The sequence below is a fragment of the Eupeodes corollae genome, chromosome 1 (assembly GCF_945859685.1).
Source record: "Eupeodes corollae chromosome 1, idEupCoro1.1, whole genome shotgun sequence".
Classification (NCBI taxonomy): Eukaryota; Metazoa; Arthropoda; class Insecta; order Diptera; family Syrphidae; genus Eupeodes; species Eupeodes corollae.
The window spans coordinates 276802526-276823074 of NC_079147.1; the positions used below are offsets into that span (position 1 = coordinate 276802526).

A 20549-nucleotide genomic window follows, 5' to 3' on the forward strand; every position below is an offset into this window, starting at 1 on the left:
TTCTGGACCTTTTGCTGTACGACACCAGACTGACAGTTACAGACAAAGTGGGTAATCACCCGCGAAACTGCTTACAGACAGTCGAGTACGACAGTGATCACTGCGGACTGGCTGCTGTAATGCAGATTCCGAACGAACGCGTGGAGTTGGAGGAATACGTTCCAACGCATTCTTACAATTACAGTAAGATGCGGTGGCCTCGTTTCACCAATGCCCTAGCGAGAGAACTTCGTTCGAGTGACATAGCCCCACCAAACAACAGAAACCTGACAAATACAGAAATTGACCAACATTTACAACAGATGGACGAAACAATAAAACGAACGATGGAACGGACAATCCCAAAGTACAAAGCACGGGACCAAATGGACGCCTACAGAAACGCGACAATTGACGCACTGCGAAAGCACAAGAGTGGCTTACTGACAAGACTCAAAAACTTGTACAGACGACTTACAGACCCACACGACTTGGAGGTTAGGACACTGAAGTCGTCAATAAAAAATGTCAATCTGTTGATTAAGGAGAACTACAGGCTATCAATTAACAAGTACTGGGACCGCAAGATCCGGTCAGTTAATTCGAGCGACCCTAGTATGTTCCCTAAAATCAACAAGATATTCAGAAAAAAGAACGACAATGACCTTCCGAGTCTGAAACTCCAAAGAACCGAAGAAAACAGAGACGTACTCATGACAGCGCAAATAGATCCAGAAGAAGCCATCTTTGACGATGACTTTTATATAATTGAAGATCCGAAGGAAAAAGTGGAGGCGGTGGGAGCTGCTTTCCAGCAAGTGTACAAGGTGAATGTTAGCATTCGCCCCAACCACGACCTGGAAAACAGAGCCCTACTTAATCACTTTTACCTCCGTAATGATATCACACACTGGCGATCTGAGAACCGCGGTTTCATGCGGTTCAATGACGATTCCTTGGCAAATGCCATAATCGCCGAGCAAACGGGACCAAGTCCCTTGTTAGTGACGAAGGTTGAGCTTCAGCTCATCTTCAACTCAATAAAAAACAAAAAGTCAGCAGGTCAGTTGTCAGTGAACCTTTGTTGGGGAAGGTTGCCCCTGTGTTGTGCGTCTCCGTTCTGTCTGTGCTCGTTCTTTTTTATTTTTATTGTTCGTAAACGTGTCGTGGAGTGGTTTTTTTTTTGTCATCAAATAAATTTAATAACAATTAAACATATACACAAACAGTTTAAACAAACAAAAATAACAATAATTCACCATAACAAAAAAATAAATATAAATTAATATTAGTGGTTCCAAAAAAAACAACAACAAAAAAAAAACAATAGTGCAACCCCATAATAAAATATCATAGAAATCACGCCACTCAAAAAACAACAAAAACACACCAAAAACAAAAAAATGATAAGCCACTCAGCACAGCACTTCACAGTGAGTACCATCCCATCCTTACTTTCCCCTTCTTCCACAGTTGCACAGCCTAGTTTATGTATCAATTACAATTGGAATTGGTACATTTGCTAATCTGTGTTTCAGCAGATTATTTGAATTGAATTTACTGTTTTGCATCACAGGGTCGGATCGGTTCTCGTCACTGTTAAGGCATAACACTAGCAGTGAAGGGTATTGATAATTATTCTGTGTTGCAATTCAGTGAATTTTATTTTTCATCTCTATCTGTATTGGTTTTAGACATTTTTTTTATTTTGCAATGACTGGACAATTCAGAGTAGATTATTGTAATATTCGTGGGCTAAGGGCAAATTTTTTGTTAGCATACCGCCATACTGTTTCATACAGGCCAGCTGTTTTGGCACTAAGTGAAACCCAAGTAAGTGAGGATTCCGATCCTGCTGAATTTTTTATTCATGGGTATAGCTTGGTGCCTTTATTCTTTTCCCACCATGGCCTCGCCATATACATTAGGAATGATGTTGCTTATCAGCTCTTACCACAATATGGTCTTTGCACCAATTCCTTTTTTAATTATATGTGGTTTAAATTCTCCGTGAATAAGCAAATCATTCACTACTGCTTCCTTTATCGAAGCCCAAATTTAGACAGAGTATCAACTTCTCGTGAATTTGATGCTTTGTCTGATTCCATCCAAAGAATTGTTTCGTCCTATCCTCGCACTGAAATCGTTGTTACGGGCGATTTCAATGTACACAATTCTTCATGGCTTCAACATTCAGGCCAGACAACACCCGATGGAGTGTGTGCAGAAATCTTCGCTGAGTTGAACCACCTAACTCAGCTTGTCAACGAGCCAACCCGAATATCGGACGTTGAAGGTCGAGCAGAAAACACTCTTGACTTGTTTCTTACCTCTGACCCTGATAAGTACACTGTTAGTGTTCTATCTCCTCTAGGCACATCTGACCATTGTGTTATATCAGCAAATTTCTCGTGCAAAAATCCAGTTAAAGAAAGAGCTCCTAAGAGAACCGTTTGGCAATACGAGAAAGCCAACTGGGACGGTCTCAATAATTACTTCAGGATCTTTAACTGGTCACTATGCTTCCTCGATAGTGACGTTGACGCCAGCGCTGATATGATCACAAGTTTGATTCTCCTGGGAATGAGAACTTTTATCCCGAATAGGGTTAAAAGCATCAGACCCAAGGGAAACGCTTGGTTTGATGCGAGCTGTAAAGAGGTTATTAGGGTCAAAGAGGTTAGTTTCCGTTGCTATAAAGCCAACCGTACTGAGGAAAGCCGTAAAAAGTTCAAACAAGCCAGGAAGGCCTGCAACGCCCATATTCGTCGGACCAAATTTTTACATGACCAAAATTTACGGCAAAAAATACTGCAATGTCCCAAAGGCAGTAAAAATTTTTGGTCATTTGTAAAAAACATGAGGAATTCTTCCTCTTCTTCGGTTCCTACGCTCGTTGATAATGACACTCCTTTTGTTAGCTCTTTAGAGAAAGCTAATCTCTTTGCTAGGCAGTTCGCCGCCAATTCTACGCTGCCAGTGAGTGTTATGACTCCGCCTGTACTTGAGCGAGTTAGTGATTCTATGGGACCAATCTTTTTTCGCACTCGTACTGTGGCAAGAGTCCTAAGAGATCTAAACACACATAAATCCGCTGGTCCGGATGGTATCCCCGCTATTGTTCTGAAGAGGTGTTCTTCAACGCTGGCAAAACCACTGCGTAAGCTTTTTCATCTGTCCTACTCCTCAGGTCTCGTTCCGAGCGGATGGAAAACGGCATTTGTCCAGCCTATTCCCAAAAAAGGCGAATCTTCCTCACCCTCTAACTACCGACCGATTGCACTTACGTCCCTTCTTTCCAAGGTCATGGAAACGCTGATTAATTATCAGCTCAAGAAATATCTTGAAGATCGAAAGCTTCTTAATGACCGGCAATACGGCTTTCGTAGCAATAGGTCCACTGGTGATCTCATGGTTCATCTCACCGAACAGTGGAGCAAATCTTTACATCGTTTTGGAGAAAGTAAGATTATTGCACTTGATATTTCAAAAGCATTTGATAGGGTTTGGCATCAGGCTCTCTTATCGAAAATGCGTGCATTCGGTTTTCATGAATCCCTGCTTCATTGGATTAGTAATTACCTTTCGGATCGTTCAATACAAGTAGATTCAAGTCTGAAAACCATAAAATAAATGCTGGTGTGCCCCAGGGCTCTGTTTTATCCCCAACACTCTTTCTCATTTTTATTAATGATCTTCTGTCTGTAACATCTAATCCAATACATTGTTTTGCTGACGATAGTACTCTTAGCTTTTCATATTCGTTTTCAGACTCACATCCCTCTTCTTCGGATGTGGAACTGCAACGACAAAATATGATAAGCTCATTAAATTCCGATCTAAACAGCATTGTTCAATGGGGATTAAAAAACCGCGTGGAATTTAATGCTTCGAAAACCCAATGCTGTCTTGTATCGTTAAAGCGAGATATACCCCCATTGCCATTATCCATGAATGGCACTTGCATCAATGAGACTGAACACCTCGATATTCTCGGTATGTGTGTCACCAACCACCTCTTATGGAATGATCACATACGCGATGTCGCCAAAAATGCCGCAAGGTGTTTGGGTTTTCTTAGGCGATGCAAGAAATATTTCACACCTTCTGATCTGGCTGTTATCTACAAGACTTACATACGTCCAAAGCTTGAGTATAACTCCCATCTCTGGGCTGGTGCTCCTGCAACTTACTTAAGCCTCTTGGATAGTATTGAACGTAGAGCATTTAAATTGATAGGTGATAATATCATCATAAGTTCATTTACTTCGCTTGAACATCGTCGCAAGGTCTCTTGTCTGACCCTTTTTTACCGTTATTTTAACGGCTTATGCTCTAGTGAAATAGCCAGTTGCATTCCTCCCCTTAAACAGTTCAACCGTAATACTCGCGCTTCTAGGAATGCTCATCAGTATACCCTCGAGCCCAACTTCGGTCGTACTGTCAAATACAGAGATTCGTTCTTTAGCCGTACTACGCGAATGTGGAATGCCTTACCACACTCTGTCTTTCCTAGTCATTGCAATATTCAGGAATTCAAAACCAATGTGCACCGACATCTCCTTTTAAACCCTCTCTCCTCTTCCTAGTGCTCACACTGTGCATCTGCATAATAAGGGTAGTAATATCCCCTTGAGTGTGTGTTTATTATAAAAAAAAAAAAAAAAAAAAAGGTGTCGATGGTATATCCAACGTTGTACTAAGACATTTACCGATGGAAGCAATTGACATTTACACCACACTCTTCAACAATGCACTGAATAATGCATATTATCCAGTGCATTGGAAGACTGCTGTGGTTCATCCTCTCCCGAAAAAGGGAAAGGACAACTCCAACCCGTCAAATCTTCGGTCGATAAGTCTTCTTCCGAGCATCAGCAAAGTTTTCGAAAAAATCATTAATAGGGCTCTGACTAAGTGGGCTGCGGACAACAAAATAATTCCGGATAAACAGTTCGGGTTCAAGGCGGGTCATGACACAATTCATGCTGCGTCTAAACTCGTTTCTGATATCCAATGGAATAAATCAAAACAACAATGCACAGGTGCCGTTCTGGTTGATTTGGAAAAGGCCTTTGACACCGTATGGTTAGAGGGTCTTTACCTAAAACTGAGCAGGCTTGGCATAAGCAAGCCATTATTGTATATACTTTATGATATGCTTAACGGTAGAAAGTTTGTTGTCAAAAGTGGCAATGTAACTTCTACCACAACATTCTCAATTAAAAATGGTCTTCAACAGGGAGCGGTGAATTCGCCGATTCTCTTCAGCATTTACACCAGCGATCTGATAGGTAGTCTTACAAAGGCAATTGCGTACGCCGACGATCTAATTGCGTACAGAACGGCCCGAAAGGTTGAGGTTATTAGAATTCTCTTGCAGCGTGATTTCGACAAGATTCAGCGATATTGCGACGACTGGAAACTGAAAATAAATGTCCAGAAGTCAGAGACAATTCTGTTCCGGACTCCGTTGGCTAGGGCCACGAGGGATACTTGTAAGAATTGGCGCAAGATGGTCATCGTTGATCTTCACGGGCAGCCATTAGCGAGCAAAAGTGTAGTGAAGTACCTCGGTATCTGGTTAGATCAGTATTTATATTTTGACAGACATATAAATGCTGCTCTGACCAGGGCCAGAGGAGCCTTCGCTCTGACGAAACGACTGTTTTTTAGCAGTCGGCTTGACCCCAGAGTGAAGGTTATTTGCTACATGGCCCTCATACGGCCAATGATCGTTTATGGTTGTCCTGTGTGGTTCAACGTTGCCCCTTCCCAGATGGAGAAGTTTCGGGTGTTCGAGCGGCAGTGTTTACGACGCTGTACCGGCTTATATCGAACAGCCGAATCTTCTTATGTGCATTACTATTCAAACGAGGTCCTATACAACGGGGCTCGAATCAACAGAATTGACAATTTCGTGATAAAACTCGTTCGAGGTCACATTGCAAGAGCTATGTCTTCGACCAACAATTTAATTTTCGGGGCGTTCTATCCGAACGATGAGTATTTAGAGAGTGCACGCTTGAGCGGCTTCATTCCACCAGAGGCATTCCTCTTTTTAGACAAATGCGGTCTGATACAGGATAGATTGGCAGTCCCGTTAATCTACCACGTCAGACGAAGAACCGTGGATAGGCGACTCCTGTACAATCGGGACGTCATGGCACAAGGCGGAGCAGAGCTCCTTCGGTTCAGTAGGGCTGTGTCCGAACGGGACCGAACTGATAGGGTGAAGCAGGAGAACCAGTTTTGGTGGCTTCAATCGGCACTTGATATTGGGTAGTCGGGATGGGGTTTTAAGCCTTGGCCGGCTTACATACTTGTTTTATGTTTAGGGTTTAGTTTTAAGTAGAATAGGCATGGTGGCACGAAAAAAAAAAAAATTAAAAAAAAAAAAAAAAAACAAAAAATTAAAAAAAAAAAAAAAACATTAAAAAACATAAAAAAAAAAAAAAAAAAAAAATAATAAAAATAAAAAAAAAGACAACAAAATATGAAAAACAAAATGTTAGATAGTTAGATTTGCTGCTGTGGTTGTTCTAGTTTTAAGTAGTTTATAGGTAGAATAGGTAGTTTAAGTTAGTTTTTAAGTTTTATTTAAGGACCTTATTTTAAGTAGTTTGTAAGTAAAAATAAATAAAAAAAGGTTATTGATATTAGTTTTTTCAAAATTTTCTAATAAAAACAAAACAAATAAAATTTAAATTGAAGTAAAATAGATCTTAAGGCCGAAAGGCATTAGTAATTAGTGTTATAGTTTAGCTTAGAGTGTCCGTATGGGACCATTAAGTTAGTTGTAAGTTATGGATAATTAGGCTAGTTTTATGAATTTTTGTCTAGCTTTAAGATAGGTTTAAGATAGAATAAATAAAAATGAATTTATAAAAAAAAAAAAGTGCGTTGGACTGTCATGCAAGGGGTCTTGGGTTCAATCCCTGCCTGTGCCAGCTTAATTTAAAAAAATTATTTCGCGGGTACTGCCTCTTGCGAGGAATTGACAAATCCTTCAAGAGTAATTCTTGTCATGAAAAAGTGCTTTCTCAAACTAGCCGTTCGGATTCGGCCTTAAATTGTAGGTCCCTTCCATTCCTGACAACAGTACTCGCACACAGGAATGGTTGAGAGTTGTAAGTCACTAGGCCCTGGTTCACAACGGACTGTTGCGCCACCCCATTTGATTTGAATTGCTAAAAATGGCTTTAAAATTTTACTAAATCATATCAACATCCGTAGCATGATGGTTAGTGCGTTGGACTGTCATGCAAGAGGTCTTGGGTTCAATCCCTGCCTGTGCCACCATAATTTAAAAAAATAATTTTCGCGGGTACTGCCTCTTGCGAGGAATTGACAATTCCTTCAAGAGTAATTCTTGTCATGAAAAAGTGCTTTCTCAAACTAGCCGTTCGGATTCGGCCTTAAATTGTAGGTCCCTTCCATTCCTGACAACAGTACTCGCACACAGGAATGGTTGAGAGTTGTAAGTCACTAGGCCCTGGTTCACAATGGACTGTTGCGCCACCCCATTTGATTTTTGATATCAACATTGACTTAATATTTTGTTCATGTTATACAAAATATTTTTGGTCAATCTTAGAAGTATTCCATCGATAGCATTTTTTACATAAACTCAAAGTCCATCAATCTTCATTTGAATTTTGAATGCATAGTTTTCGAAACTGTAATGTTTACAATTTAACTTATTACAAATAATCATTTTGAAGAGCATCGTGTGGATCACATCCCATCCCCTTTTTATGATTTTATTTCGTTTCATTGTAATTTATTTCTTATTTCTTTGTTTTCATTTATTTATTTTTGTAGTTAGAAAGTAAACATTCATATTTCTTGTGAAAAATTATAATTTGCATTTAATATTCATGTTTCATCAATTCTTTCAAATGTAAATTTTAATATTCTAATTTTTAAAGTAATTATAAGCTTCTGTAAAACAGCATTGCATGACCTTGTGATGTTAATGATTTAGGCCCTGGTTCTCAACGGACGGTTGTGCCACTTAATTTTGTAGATACACAATATAAACTATCTTCCAAAAAAAAATGTATAATTTCCTTTTTTTGTTTCATTAAATTTTTTAATTGCTTAAATTTCCTCGATTTTTAAAATGATTATTTAAAGAAGCAGTATTTTTATTTAAAACATTATTCTTCATTTTTATTTCAGATCCTCAAAATTATTTCTTTACGCCATCGAATCAAGGTCAAAATCGCTTTGTGCCATCTTATCAAAACACCCGAACTCCAGCCTTCCTCAGTGGTACACGAAACTCCCTCACAAGTGCCTCATCATCATATCCCGGTGACGAACTTTTATTCCTCAGCAACGATGAACAACAATCAATACCGCAACAATCACAACTGACGACCGGATTTTCACCGTTTGCACAACATCTTCCGGTAAGTCTTAAAAAGTTTTCTCTTTGACCAAATTTAGTACAGAGTGAAAATTTATACCCATGTATACTTTTCAACTCTTATGGGATCCCCGGGAGCGTGCAGAAAGAAATTTATGACTAAATTAATAATTATCACTATCGGAGCGTGACAAGAATTTCCAATGAAGTTAAAATATCCGTCGTCATAAACGTGGAGAAAAAAAGAAATTGAAAAAGTTCAAACCCCGTACCACTTTTACGTGCGATACGACTCAACTATTGATCCCAACTCGCATATTGTTTGTAAAAAGTCAAAGAAACGAAAAAAGATAGAAAATTAATATGCATTTTGCTTACACGTTAAGAAAAGCATTATATTTTTCTTATTTTGTTGTTGTTGTTGTTTTTGTAAAAGCAGCGGCATAAAACATTGTTAAGTCAAAGGAAACCGATATCAATTATTGTCGGTTGTCAGTCACTCTAAAAAATATTGCATTCAAAACCGATAGCTATAACCTAACCTATGCCTATAGCTACATACTCCACTCGGCATAAGTCCCATTGACCAGTCAACTGATGTAAGAAGACTTTAATGACGTACTAAGCCTCCGGAGACATGATATTGCACAGAGATACAATAGAGATACATAACCAGATAGGCTTAGACGTTTTCAAGCTCCCCGTGGTCACGTTGTAAATTATTTTTTTCGTTAGCTAGTAGAAACCTGCATATGTTTTGAAAATTAATTCATTTTGGTTTTTGTCTTTTTTATAAAACAAACATAATCCGCAATCAACGAACGGTATCCATACGATAAATTAAATTTCATGACGAGAGGTCAACATCTTGAAGCCCACCTTTGTATAATGCAGCGGGATGATGATGGTACGAGTAACAACAATGTACCGATCGATCGATGGTAGGAAGGTAGGTCAATGAGGTGTACATTGTCTTCCGGGGGCTAACCGTTTAGCATGAATGAATAGATGTTGAGTGTTTGATCATTTGATCCGAAGACGCCAAGACTCAATATCTAATTCTTTTTTGAACATTTTCAATGCGATCTATCGATTAATTCATGTCAAGTAATAGCTGTTCGTTAGTTTAGTCTTTAGTCGGATAAATGGGTCGCACACTGTTATATCGACTTACAGCAGTGTTAAGAATTTCTGACACATGGACATATGAAGCAGATATTGATGTCTGTCCGTAATGTTATTAGTGGCATTTTCGAAAAAAAAAGTTAGAAGGTGTAGGGCTTTGTATTCTTTTCTTTCAAATGACATGTTCTAAAGATATTTAGGTTATATATTTGGGGATTAAAGTAAGCTATGAAAAACTTTTACCTACTGCACTTAATTTCTGAAAGTTAAATAAAAATACAAAATGTGTTGTTTTATTTAATTTTCGAAGAGGTTAAACAAATATCTGATCATATAACATCTCGAAACTGTAAGCAAAACCTGGCATTTAAGGATACCTAATTAATTAAGTTATGTTATAATGTTTCTTACTTGTAGGAGATTTTAACATTAATAATGAAAAAGTAGTACCCGTGGCGTGATGGTGATTAAGACTGCAGTCTTGGTCTTGGATTCAATTCATGCCTTTCCCATCTAAAGGGGGTACTATCATTTGCGAGGAATTGACAAATCTTCTAAGAGTAATTCTTGACATGAAAAGTGCCTTCTCAAATTAAACTTTCGGATTCGACTTGAAACTGTAGGTGCCTTCCATTCCTGACAATATTAAAAGCAGAAAGGAATGGTTGAGAGTTGTAAGTCACTAGGCCCTAGTTCTCAACGGACTGTTGAGCCAACTAATTTATTTATTTTTTATATCCCAAAACTGGAAGAAAAAACTGGTATCTTAGGATATCTAATAAATTAAGTTATTCTTAAGAAAGTAGACCCCGTGGCGTGATTGTGCGTAAGACTGTCTTGGGTTCAATCCCTGACTAAAGCGGGAGTATAGCTTGCGAGGAATTGATAAATCCCCAACTGCGTTTTCTCAACATGACACAAGAAACGTATACAACAAATTTCCAATGAGGCTACAAACAAAAAGTCTACGACAATCAGCCCATTTGTATTGTTGTTGGCTTTAAAAAGAAAATGTTGTGTTTGTTTCTTAATTAATTCATTTTTAGGGTAGTTATTGTAGAACTGTCGTAAAACGAAATGAAAACTTTTATTTGCGGCTCTTAATACTTGAAACCCTACAATAAAACATATTTGACAATTAAAGTTAACACATTTGAAAAATGGAATACTTGACAACAACGTAGAGAATTGTTCTAAGATTTAGAAAAGCTCAACAATTATTTTGAGTTTTAAAACTGTAACCGAAAAAATTATATAATTTTTAAGTTTTGCATATACGTAGATTTTGTGCCTCCTATTTGTCTTAAGCTAAGTCAAAACCTTTGGTAGATATCTTTTAGTAAAAAACATGGTTTAAATTTCCTACAGCCGTCTATGAGAATCATTTATAAGAACTGCTAATTGTGTTGTGTTTTCAGCTTTATGTTAGACGCCATTTTTATATATGTGCATATGTGATTCCATTTATTTCGTTTTTTTCAATATTCTTGAAAATCAACCGTTTTAAGAATTATTCTGAACTTGAGTGAGTAAAGGATTTTATGGGACAAATCTTTTTTCGGATAGTATCAACTCTATCGTTCCGAATGGGGGGTGTTCTTCAACGTTGACAAAACTACTGCGTAAGCTTTTTTTCCAAGGTCATCAAAACGCTGAATAATTATCGGCTTAAGAAATAACTTGAAGAGCGGCGGTATGGCTTTCGTAGCAATATTTCCACTATCTCGCCGAACAGTGGAATAAATCTTTACATCGTTTTGGAGAAAGTAAGATTATTGTACTTGATATTTCAAAAGCATTTGACATCAAACTCTCTTATCGAAAATACGTGTTTTTGGTATTGATGAATCTCTTCTTCCTTGGATTAGAAACAAGCTTTCAAACCGTTCAATACAAAATGTGTTCGATAGTTTAAAGACTGAAATTTATAATATAAATTCTTGTGTTCCCCAGGATTCCGTGTCCCTGACTTTCTTCCTGATATTCATTAAATATGTTTTGTTTCCCACGTCTAATCTATTAAATTGTTTCGTTAACGACAGTACCCTCAGCTTTTTATATTTGTTTCTAGTCTAGATTCACATCATTGTCCTTCGGATGTGGAAATTAAACGGCAGCGTATGTTAAGCTCATCAAACTCTGATCCCGACAGCATTGTCCAATAGGGAACTATGAACCATGTAGAATGTTATGCTTCAAAAACTCAGTCTCCTGTCATTAAAGCATAACCCACAACATTTACATCGCTAGAACACCAGGAATGGAATCCAGGAATGCTCATCAGTTTACTCTTGGACGTACTGTAAATTATAGATGTTTTTTTATAAACCGCACCCTGAGAATGTGGAATGCTTTTTACCAACCCTGTCTCTCCCTCCCATATTGATATTCAGAACTTGAAGACCATTTTCCAGAAATGGACCTGTATCTTTTCAAAAATCCCTTCCTTTTTCATTACGCTCGCAAATTTTTAAAAATGCAATTAAAATTGTCAAAAAATGGTTTTGACTAAAAACTCGAGAACAGTACCTAACCATGATTGTCCGACCTGCAGCGCTTAATTTCTCCATGGTCTTCATTAAAAAAAAATTGTAGTATGTTCGATGAGTCCCAACGCACAACTTATGCATAACTAAGCATCATTAGCGAACAAACGAATAGTGTAGTGTTCTCAATAAAAGGAAGTTCACTGACGTAAATTGAAAATAGTAGGGGACCGAGCATTGATCCCGGTGGTACTCCATTTATTTTTCATACAAATTCCGAGAGAGTTTTATTGAGCTCGACAGCTTATAGTCTACTGGTTAGGTAGGAAACTGCACTAAGTAGAACTAGTTTAAGAGTTTTTCACAAACTAAAGAATGGTTTCCCATATCAAATGCCTTTGAAAAGCACTAAAAATATTATATTCTGAAGATCGACGGAATTTCAAATATCTTCTGTGACACTTATTAACACTGTAATAAAAATACGGAAGCATGATTAAGAAATTTTAGTATTTGAGCTTGGATGATATTGGCCCAAAACCGTCACACCAGGATTACTTAGACACTGGTATAATTGTTGCCTTTTTCCATTGAATTGGAAACTTATATGTCAAAACAATTGAATTAAATATTTGAGTTATTATGGGTGAAACATTGGCAATACAAGTTTATGAAAGGAGGGATGCATTTGATAAAGACATAATGTATTTAAATTGATAGAGAGGATACTTTCAACCACAACTGTAGATCAAACAGAAGTAAATTTAGACCATTGTCAACTTAAAGTTTCCCTGTTATAAGTACTGCTGTGGTATTGAAAGTTCTGTTTGAGATAGAGTTGGAAACGAATTTTGGGTTCAAGTTGTTAATATCCAACTATTCAATCTAATTATTTTGGGACTTACAGACTCCAGTTTGCTTAAGTATTGGCTAAATTTGTTTGCTGATTTGGCAATTATTAAAACGACGAAATTTCTGCTGTACGTATTGTAAAGACAGCTTTCTTTCGAAGTGAACGATTTTGTTGATACAACAATTCAACACGAAACCTTTTCGATGGCTTGTTTGCCAAATCGCGCTATTTTATTAATGATTTGATCTCATCTGTAAATCCAGGTTTCCTGCATAGAAGGGAGGTTTAATTTTGTAAAGGAAAACGCATATTGAAAAGTGTTAACATATTACTGTTGAAATATTCTACTTCTTGGCCAGCTGACGACTATGAAATAAAGGGTAGTTTATGTTTTTGAAATCCGATGCAAAGTTGATCATGAAGTAAAACTTTTGTCAGTAAGGATAAATAGATCCAAATATTTAGGTTCGATATTAGACAAATGAGGTTTATTTATTTATTAACTTCCCATAGGAAGTTATTGTAATGGGTGCGATTTGTCAAATTGAAAATTTTGACATTTCTCGACGTTTCAAGGTCCCTAGAGTCGAAATAAAAGATTTTTAGAAAGATGTCTGTGCGTGCGTGTGTACGTACGTTTGTACGTCCGTACGTCCGTACGTTCGCGACGTTTTTTTCGTCGTCCATAGCTCAAGAACCAGAAGAGATATTGACTTCAAATAAATTTTGTTGTACAGATAATAAGGCAGAAAAATGCAGAAAGGGCTCTCAGGAAAATTGCGTGGGTGGTTTTTTCACCATAGCAGTTTGAAAAAAAGGTGAAAATTTTGGTTAACCTTAAATATCTTACGAACCAAAAACGCTAGAGACTTGAATTAAATTTTATATAATATATTGTAACGTGATACCAAACAGGTATATTTTTTGAAAAAAATCAATATAACGGATTTTTTATAAATCAATAAAACTGAAAAAAAAAAATTTGTCACCTCCAAAATTTTACGACTGAAAAATGATTTCATCTCTAAAACTATTTTGTGCAACGAAAAATAATGTTTATGACATCTGATAAAATTTTGAGAAAAATCTAATTGACAGTTTTTTTTACAAAAAAAAAAACCTAAAACAAAATTATAAAAGTTGGTAAAAATTGAAAATAATTGAAATTTGATGACTCAAATATCTTTTCAAAACTTTGAGATATTGGCTTTAATTTATTTTTATCTTTCAAAACATCTTGTTTTCAACATTCAGTTAAAGTTTGAAAAAAATCGATTTGACAGTTTTTGTACAAAAAATTAAAAACCGAAAAAAAAAATTAACAAAAGTTCGTAAAAAATGATTTTCGACTCAAATATCTTTTAAAAACTTTGAGATAATAGGTTCTAACTAATTTTTTCTTATAAGAATTATTGTTTTCAACATTAGGACAAATTTTGAGAAAAATCGAATTGACAGTTTTCTTACAAAAAATAAAAACCTGAAAAAAAATGTATAAAAGTTGGTAAAAATTGATTTTCGACTCAAATATCTCTTCAAAAATTTTAAGTATTGGCTTCAAACTAATTTTATCTTATAAGAAATATTGTTTTCAACATTTGGTAAAATTTTGAGAAAATTCGAATTGGCTGTTTTTGTACAAAAAATAAAACTCTAAAAAATACAATATTAAAACTTGGTAAAAATTTACTTTCGGCTCAAATAGCTTTTCAAAAATTAAAAGTATTGTCTTCAAACTTATTTTATTTCATAGAAAATATTGTTTTCGATATTCAGTGATTTTTATATAAAAATCCAGTAGTCCGTTTTTTCATAAAAAATAAAACCTACAAAAAATAGTACGCAAATTTGGTAAAAATAGATACGAGTACATATAGACAAACTTTTAAGCAAGACAAATCGACAGACGGAATGGGAAATTATCAGTGTGGGTCGCATCCCAGCCTCTTTTTTCTTTATTGAATTCGTTAAACAAACTAACGTTAGAACTTAAGACTAATATTACATTTATTCTTAGATTAATAGATTTACAGCAATTTGAAAAAAAGCTAAAATGAAGTGTTTAAAATTATCGCTTACAGAATGTACTAAAAAGTAAGACTTCTTGTGAACTGAAATCAATTGGTTAAGGCACTGTTTTTACCATAGTTCGATCTGCTTCATGTAGGGCGTAAAGGAACTTGTCTTCTAATACTTGAACATCTATAAATAAAGTTTACGAGTAATTGTTCCAAAATTGATGGTGATATGACTGGCCATTGATTAATTTTATAATAAAGCATAGCTGAATATACTCTCTGTGTTTAGAAAGCGATGGAAGATTTATGACCGTAAGCCTATGATTGTAGGGTGGAAGTTCGAGCCTATTGGACCATGGCAAGAAACGGAGGCAGAAGCGCATGAATCTTCTTTCTACTCCTTCTATGCTGTTTATATGGACTGAATAAAAAGGAGCCCATATTATGCAGCCATATTCCAATACTGGTCTTACAAATGATATAAAAAGAAGTTTAAGAATATATGGGTCCCGAAAATCATGTGAAAACCGTTTTATAAACCCGATTAGTGATTTGTAAAAGTTAATTTTAAGTCAAGAATAATACCTAGGTCAGAGAAAGTAGAGAGGTTATTCAAAAAAAGAAGAGTATAATTGATAATTGAAAGTCAAAACATTTTGTTTGCGTGTAAATACATTGATTTACATTTGTCTATGTTTAGTAAAAGCTTATTTATAAAACACCATTCGCGAAAACTATTTAGATCATCTTGTAGGAGTAAAAAGTCGTCACATGAGTCAATATGTTTGAAAATTGTTATATCATCAGCCTTAACGTACAAAATAAACAGTAAAGTTCCTAAGTAGCTACCTTTTGGTACGCCAGAGATAGTATAAAAATATGATGACCGCTTATTCTTAAAAACTACGCTGTATGACCTGTTATAAAGGGTGTCCCAAAATTAACGCAAGATTTGAATTTGCCGCCATTTGTGCAGTGAAGTGTTGGCAACAATTCTATTATTATTAGGGCTATTAAAAATGGAGCGTTACACGATAGAACAACGTGTCTTCCTTATTAAAGAATATTTCCAAAATAGTGAAAGCTTGGCGGCTGCAGTTCGAAAATTTCATACAAAATATGGTTGGAATAGTGTTTTAACTTCGTCAACTGTGAAGAGATTAATTGAAAAATTCATGGAGACTGGATTAGTTGGAGACGCCAAACACACTGGTCGTCCAAAAACAAGCCGTTCAAATGTGAATGTCGAAGCAGTGCGTAAGAGTGTTGCTGAATATCCAGGAACCTCAATTCGACGTCGTGAACAAGAATTGCAAATTTAAAGAACCTCTCTACAGGGTATACTCACCAAAGATCTGTGTCTTCATGCTTACAAAATTCAATTAACACAACAATTGAAGCCTAATGACCATGGACAGAGAAGAGAGTTCGTTGAATGGATTATTGAACATCAACAAATGGACCCTGATTTTTCGAGCAAAATCATCCTAAGCGATGAAGCACATTTTCATCTTGATGGCTTTGTCAATCGCCAAAATTGCCGCATTTGGGGTTCGGAGAACCCACATGTGATTGTCGAAAAACAAATGCATCCACAACGCGTGACTGTATGGTGTGGATTTTTGGCTGGGGCATAATTGGGCCATATTTTTTTGAAAAGGATGCTGGTCAAGCAGTGACTGTTACTGGTGCTCGATATCGCGACATGATTACACAGTTCTTTCTGCCCAAATTGGATGATATTGATGTGTCCAATATGTGGTTTCAACAAGACGGTGCCACATGTCATACAGCCCGTGAAACAATTCAATTACTGCATGAGACATTTGTATTTCATTTTTACTACGCTTTTTATGTATCGGTGTTATAAACGAAGTTTTCCAAATTTCAGGAAAAATTGAAGATTTTAGTGATTCATTAAAAATAATATGAAGAGGATAGATAGGATAAATACGAAGCATTTTTTCAAAAGATTAGAAGGTACATGATTTGGAATATGTTTGTTCACTTGAATAAAAATTAAGTGAGCTAAGTTCCTCAACAAATGTATTTTCGCCCAGAAGGTTGCAATTGATTATGTTTGGATATGACCCTAATATTTCTTCTAACTTACAAAAAAGTAGAACAAAAAACAAACATTCCTGTAAGGTTTGTAGATTGTTCCTATAATTGATTTTGTTCAATACTCTTGAAAATTTAGAATTATTTTGTACTATCGGTATTATTTTTAACTTAACAAATGAAAATGTTAAAATTTCTTTAGATAGATAGCTAAAGCTTTTTTCTTGGACTATATCTTAAAAACCAATGGAGGTATGGTTAAATTTGCTAAAAGATAATTTGCTAAAAGATAATAACACCCAAAGATGAAAAAAGGGCTTTTGAAAAAATTGTGTGGATGTCGAAAAAGTTAACTAAAAGTTTTTTTTTAAATAGAACAAAGTTCGTACAAATTGATTTTAAACTGGAGTATCTCGAGAATAAATAAAAGAATTGCTTTAAAATTATTTTATTCGATGTAAAATTTTAGTGTTAACTAACGATAATATTCCAATGAGTATTTTTGTCAAGGAAATCAAATTTTAAACAATTGAGTAAAATTGAAAGCCATTTTTTACAATTTACTAATCGCGAAATGGCTACTTTAATGTCCATGTGACATCTGTACAATTATCCTCATAAGACCAGTAAATAAAGTGGCCCAGTCCAATGTTAAGCTTAAATTGTGAGTTGATTTCTTAGTTTTATTCAGGATTAGATTACATTTGATGCCAATTTTATTTAAGTGCCCGCTGGGCCCGAGATCCATTTAAAATTGAATTCATTTGCTTAAAGGAGTCTAAAAATCTGAATTTTTGCAAAATATTTCGTTTTTGCTTCTTAAAAACTATCCTTATTTTATAGTTTAAAATAAAAAATATAGGGAGGGAAAGGGGGCTATAATTCAGTTGCGTTCACAGTTCAAATTTAAAAAAGGGTTTTTTTAAATTGCATATAACTTAGGAAGTTGTTTTTGACTTTTACTTACATACGTTTGTTTTTGATATTAAATAATTTATTTGAATCTTGACTCGTATTTCTTTATATTTCTCAATAGCCTATGATTTAATATCATCGTCACACTTCTTACGTCAAAGTGTAGGCTGAAAATTTCATAAGCTAATAAAAATCATCTTCCAATGCCTACATATCGTTTTGAAAGATCTTCTTTTGTCATCGATATCAAGTAACTTTACCAAATAAAGGCCTAAGAATAGAACACGCACCAAAAGTGATCAAACTCAAGACATCAGCCTACAATGGTTCTTAGTTCTATTACTCAACAGTATAAATATTGTTTCGTGGCGTATTGTGTATTATAAAACTTTTAAAATTGTAAAAAATAAAACAATAATATTTTATTTTCAAGTTCTAGATGGGCGTTATTATTTTATATGAATATAAAACAAGCTTTTAAAGACTTTAAGCATGAGTCAATTCAATAAACTTGAACATATTGATATTTTAAATCAACATCTTGCAAAATCTTAAAACTTACTTTAAATATTGAGCACCTATTAGTGGCAAGACATTTAAATGTTATTAAAAGTATAACTTTCATTTACTTAAAAATCATAACAATAATGTTGACCAAAAAACGTTCAAAATTCTTTTATTTGCGTGATATAATTTGTGTGAGAAAGTACCTAACTTAATTTCAAAAACAAACATTGATAATTTGACCTAGACCTCATTAACATTGAAACCATCATCATCCAACTCGCAGCATTAAGATAAATGAACGTACATTGAAAACGAAAGTTGGTATTTTCAAAGCTTAGGTAAACAATACAAGGAAAAAAAAAAAACAAAACATTGTTTGAATTGAATTTAACATTTTGAAGGTAATTATTGTTATTTTTTTAATTTGTTGTTGTTAATTTTGTTTTATTACTTTTCCTCTGCCTTTTGGCATTGCCTAATAAAAAATATGTTCAAAATTCTACAAAATTCATAACGAAATCAAAATTCTCAGTCAATATGCGGATACACTTGGTTAGAAGTGTGGCATTTATTTGATTATGCCTCAATATTTTAACCTCTTTTGTAAATACATCGCTAAGACTTTTTAAACGGTTTACGAGAATACCTTTTTTGTCTATAGTGTGTGATTGCCTAAACTTGAAGTAATTTGTTAATTAGACCGAAACGCGACAGAGCGTTATAAATAAAAGTAAGAATGAAAAAATTATAAATCATGTAACCAAGAAATTGAAGAAATTGTAAGCCTTTCACATTTTTTCGCACATACCAAATTTAATCAAGGAAAAATAATAAGATCTGAGGTGAATACCAAATAACAGTGGCGGTAAAAATTAAGTATCAAAATGAGCATTATTTTTGTCTATAATTTGTTTTCTAAAGATAGCTCCAAAAACATGACCATTGGTTTACTTAAATGTTGGCGACCATACAAATGATATGACAGATTAAAGTTATAGGCGATTGTCAGATCTTATCAAGTTTGTCAGTAAAACGGATTCTCAAATTTCCCAAAATTGCCAGAAATGTCATTGTCAGGAAGCATCTGTCAATTTAATTGCAGATAAATTTGCAAAATCTATTGATCAAAAATTCTGACAATGAAGTAGTGTGACTTTGAGGCAAATTCTGACAGTCGTGTGATCAGATAATAATTCATTGAACAATCTTTGGCTATTGTCAGTTCATTGAAAACTATTGGGTAGGATCATTCTTGGAACGTAAATTTTGACGAAGGCAGCTAGGTAGTTTTTCAAGTGTCATAAATTTCAAAATTGGAACTTTACTTTACTAACCTCTACCTTCAGTTGTCTACAAAACACTATTCAGGCAAGTTACAAGTGACTTCAATTTTGTATTGTGAAGAAATTTTAGTTATTTCATTACCAATTTTACGAGGATCCCTTTTACATAAAATGTTAAATGGAATTGTGCAGAATATAAATACATCATAGAGGAAAAAAGTCCAGCTTTCAGTTTTCAGTTGAATGAAAAAATATGATCAATTATCATTTTGACATAAGTTTACTTGATTTAATAGTTAAGGAGATTTGTCAACTAACTTTTCTAGTCAACTTTCTAATAAAACTGTCTTAATTGGAAAGCAAATTTTTTGGCAGCTTGCCAATGAGATACTAGAAACCTGCCTTACTTTCAAGTCCCTTATGTAGCCTGAACCTGCTTATTGTCAGCCTACAGTGAGATTTTAAAATTTTGTAAAACCTGTCAATCGTCTAAGAACTCTCTTCCAGTTAAAATGGAGATTTCTGCTAGATTTCTAGTTATCATTCAAAACTTAAGTTCGACGCTCAAAGTATGATTGATATCTCGCTTCTGTCAGTTGTCCTATTAACCATTTGAAAAAATTGACTACTAGATAGTCAATAGAACACTTTTTAAACGTCAAGTATGGGTCGTCCGTATGACAACAAAAGTAATTGAGAGAACAACTTTGGTAGTCTACATGACAATTAAGTTGTCATATTGACTACTAAAATTGGCTATCAAAAATCGCGTAGTCAAATTATATTTCTGTTTTCCAAAACATTGTCATATTGACTACTGCAGTTGTCATATTTACTACCGCAGTTGTCATATTGACTACCGCAGTTGTCACATTGACGTCCGCAGTTGTCACATTGACTACCAAAGTGGTCATATTGATTAGCGCAGTTGTCTTATTGACTACCGCA

The 20549-nt window shown here is 35.0% G+C and overlaps 1 protein-coding gene across 1 annotated transcript in view; it reads left to right on the forward strand.

The window, feature by feature from the left end:
• LOC129943471 (mucin-5AC) overlaps window positions 1-20549 on the forward strand; it is a 150566-nt gene that overhangs the window by 110377 nt on the left and 19640 nt on the right. The window contains exon 2 of the mRNA XM_056052953.1: window positions 8164-8396. Coding sequence (XP_055908928.1) covers window positions 8164-8396 — 233 coding nt within the window. The remainder of the gene's footprint in view (window positions 1-8163; window positions 8397-20549) is intronic.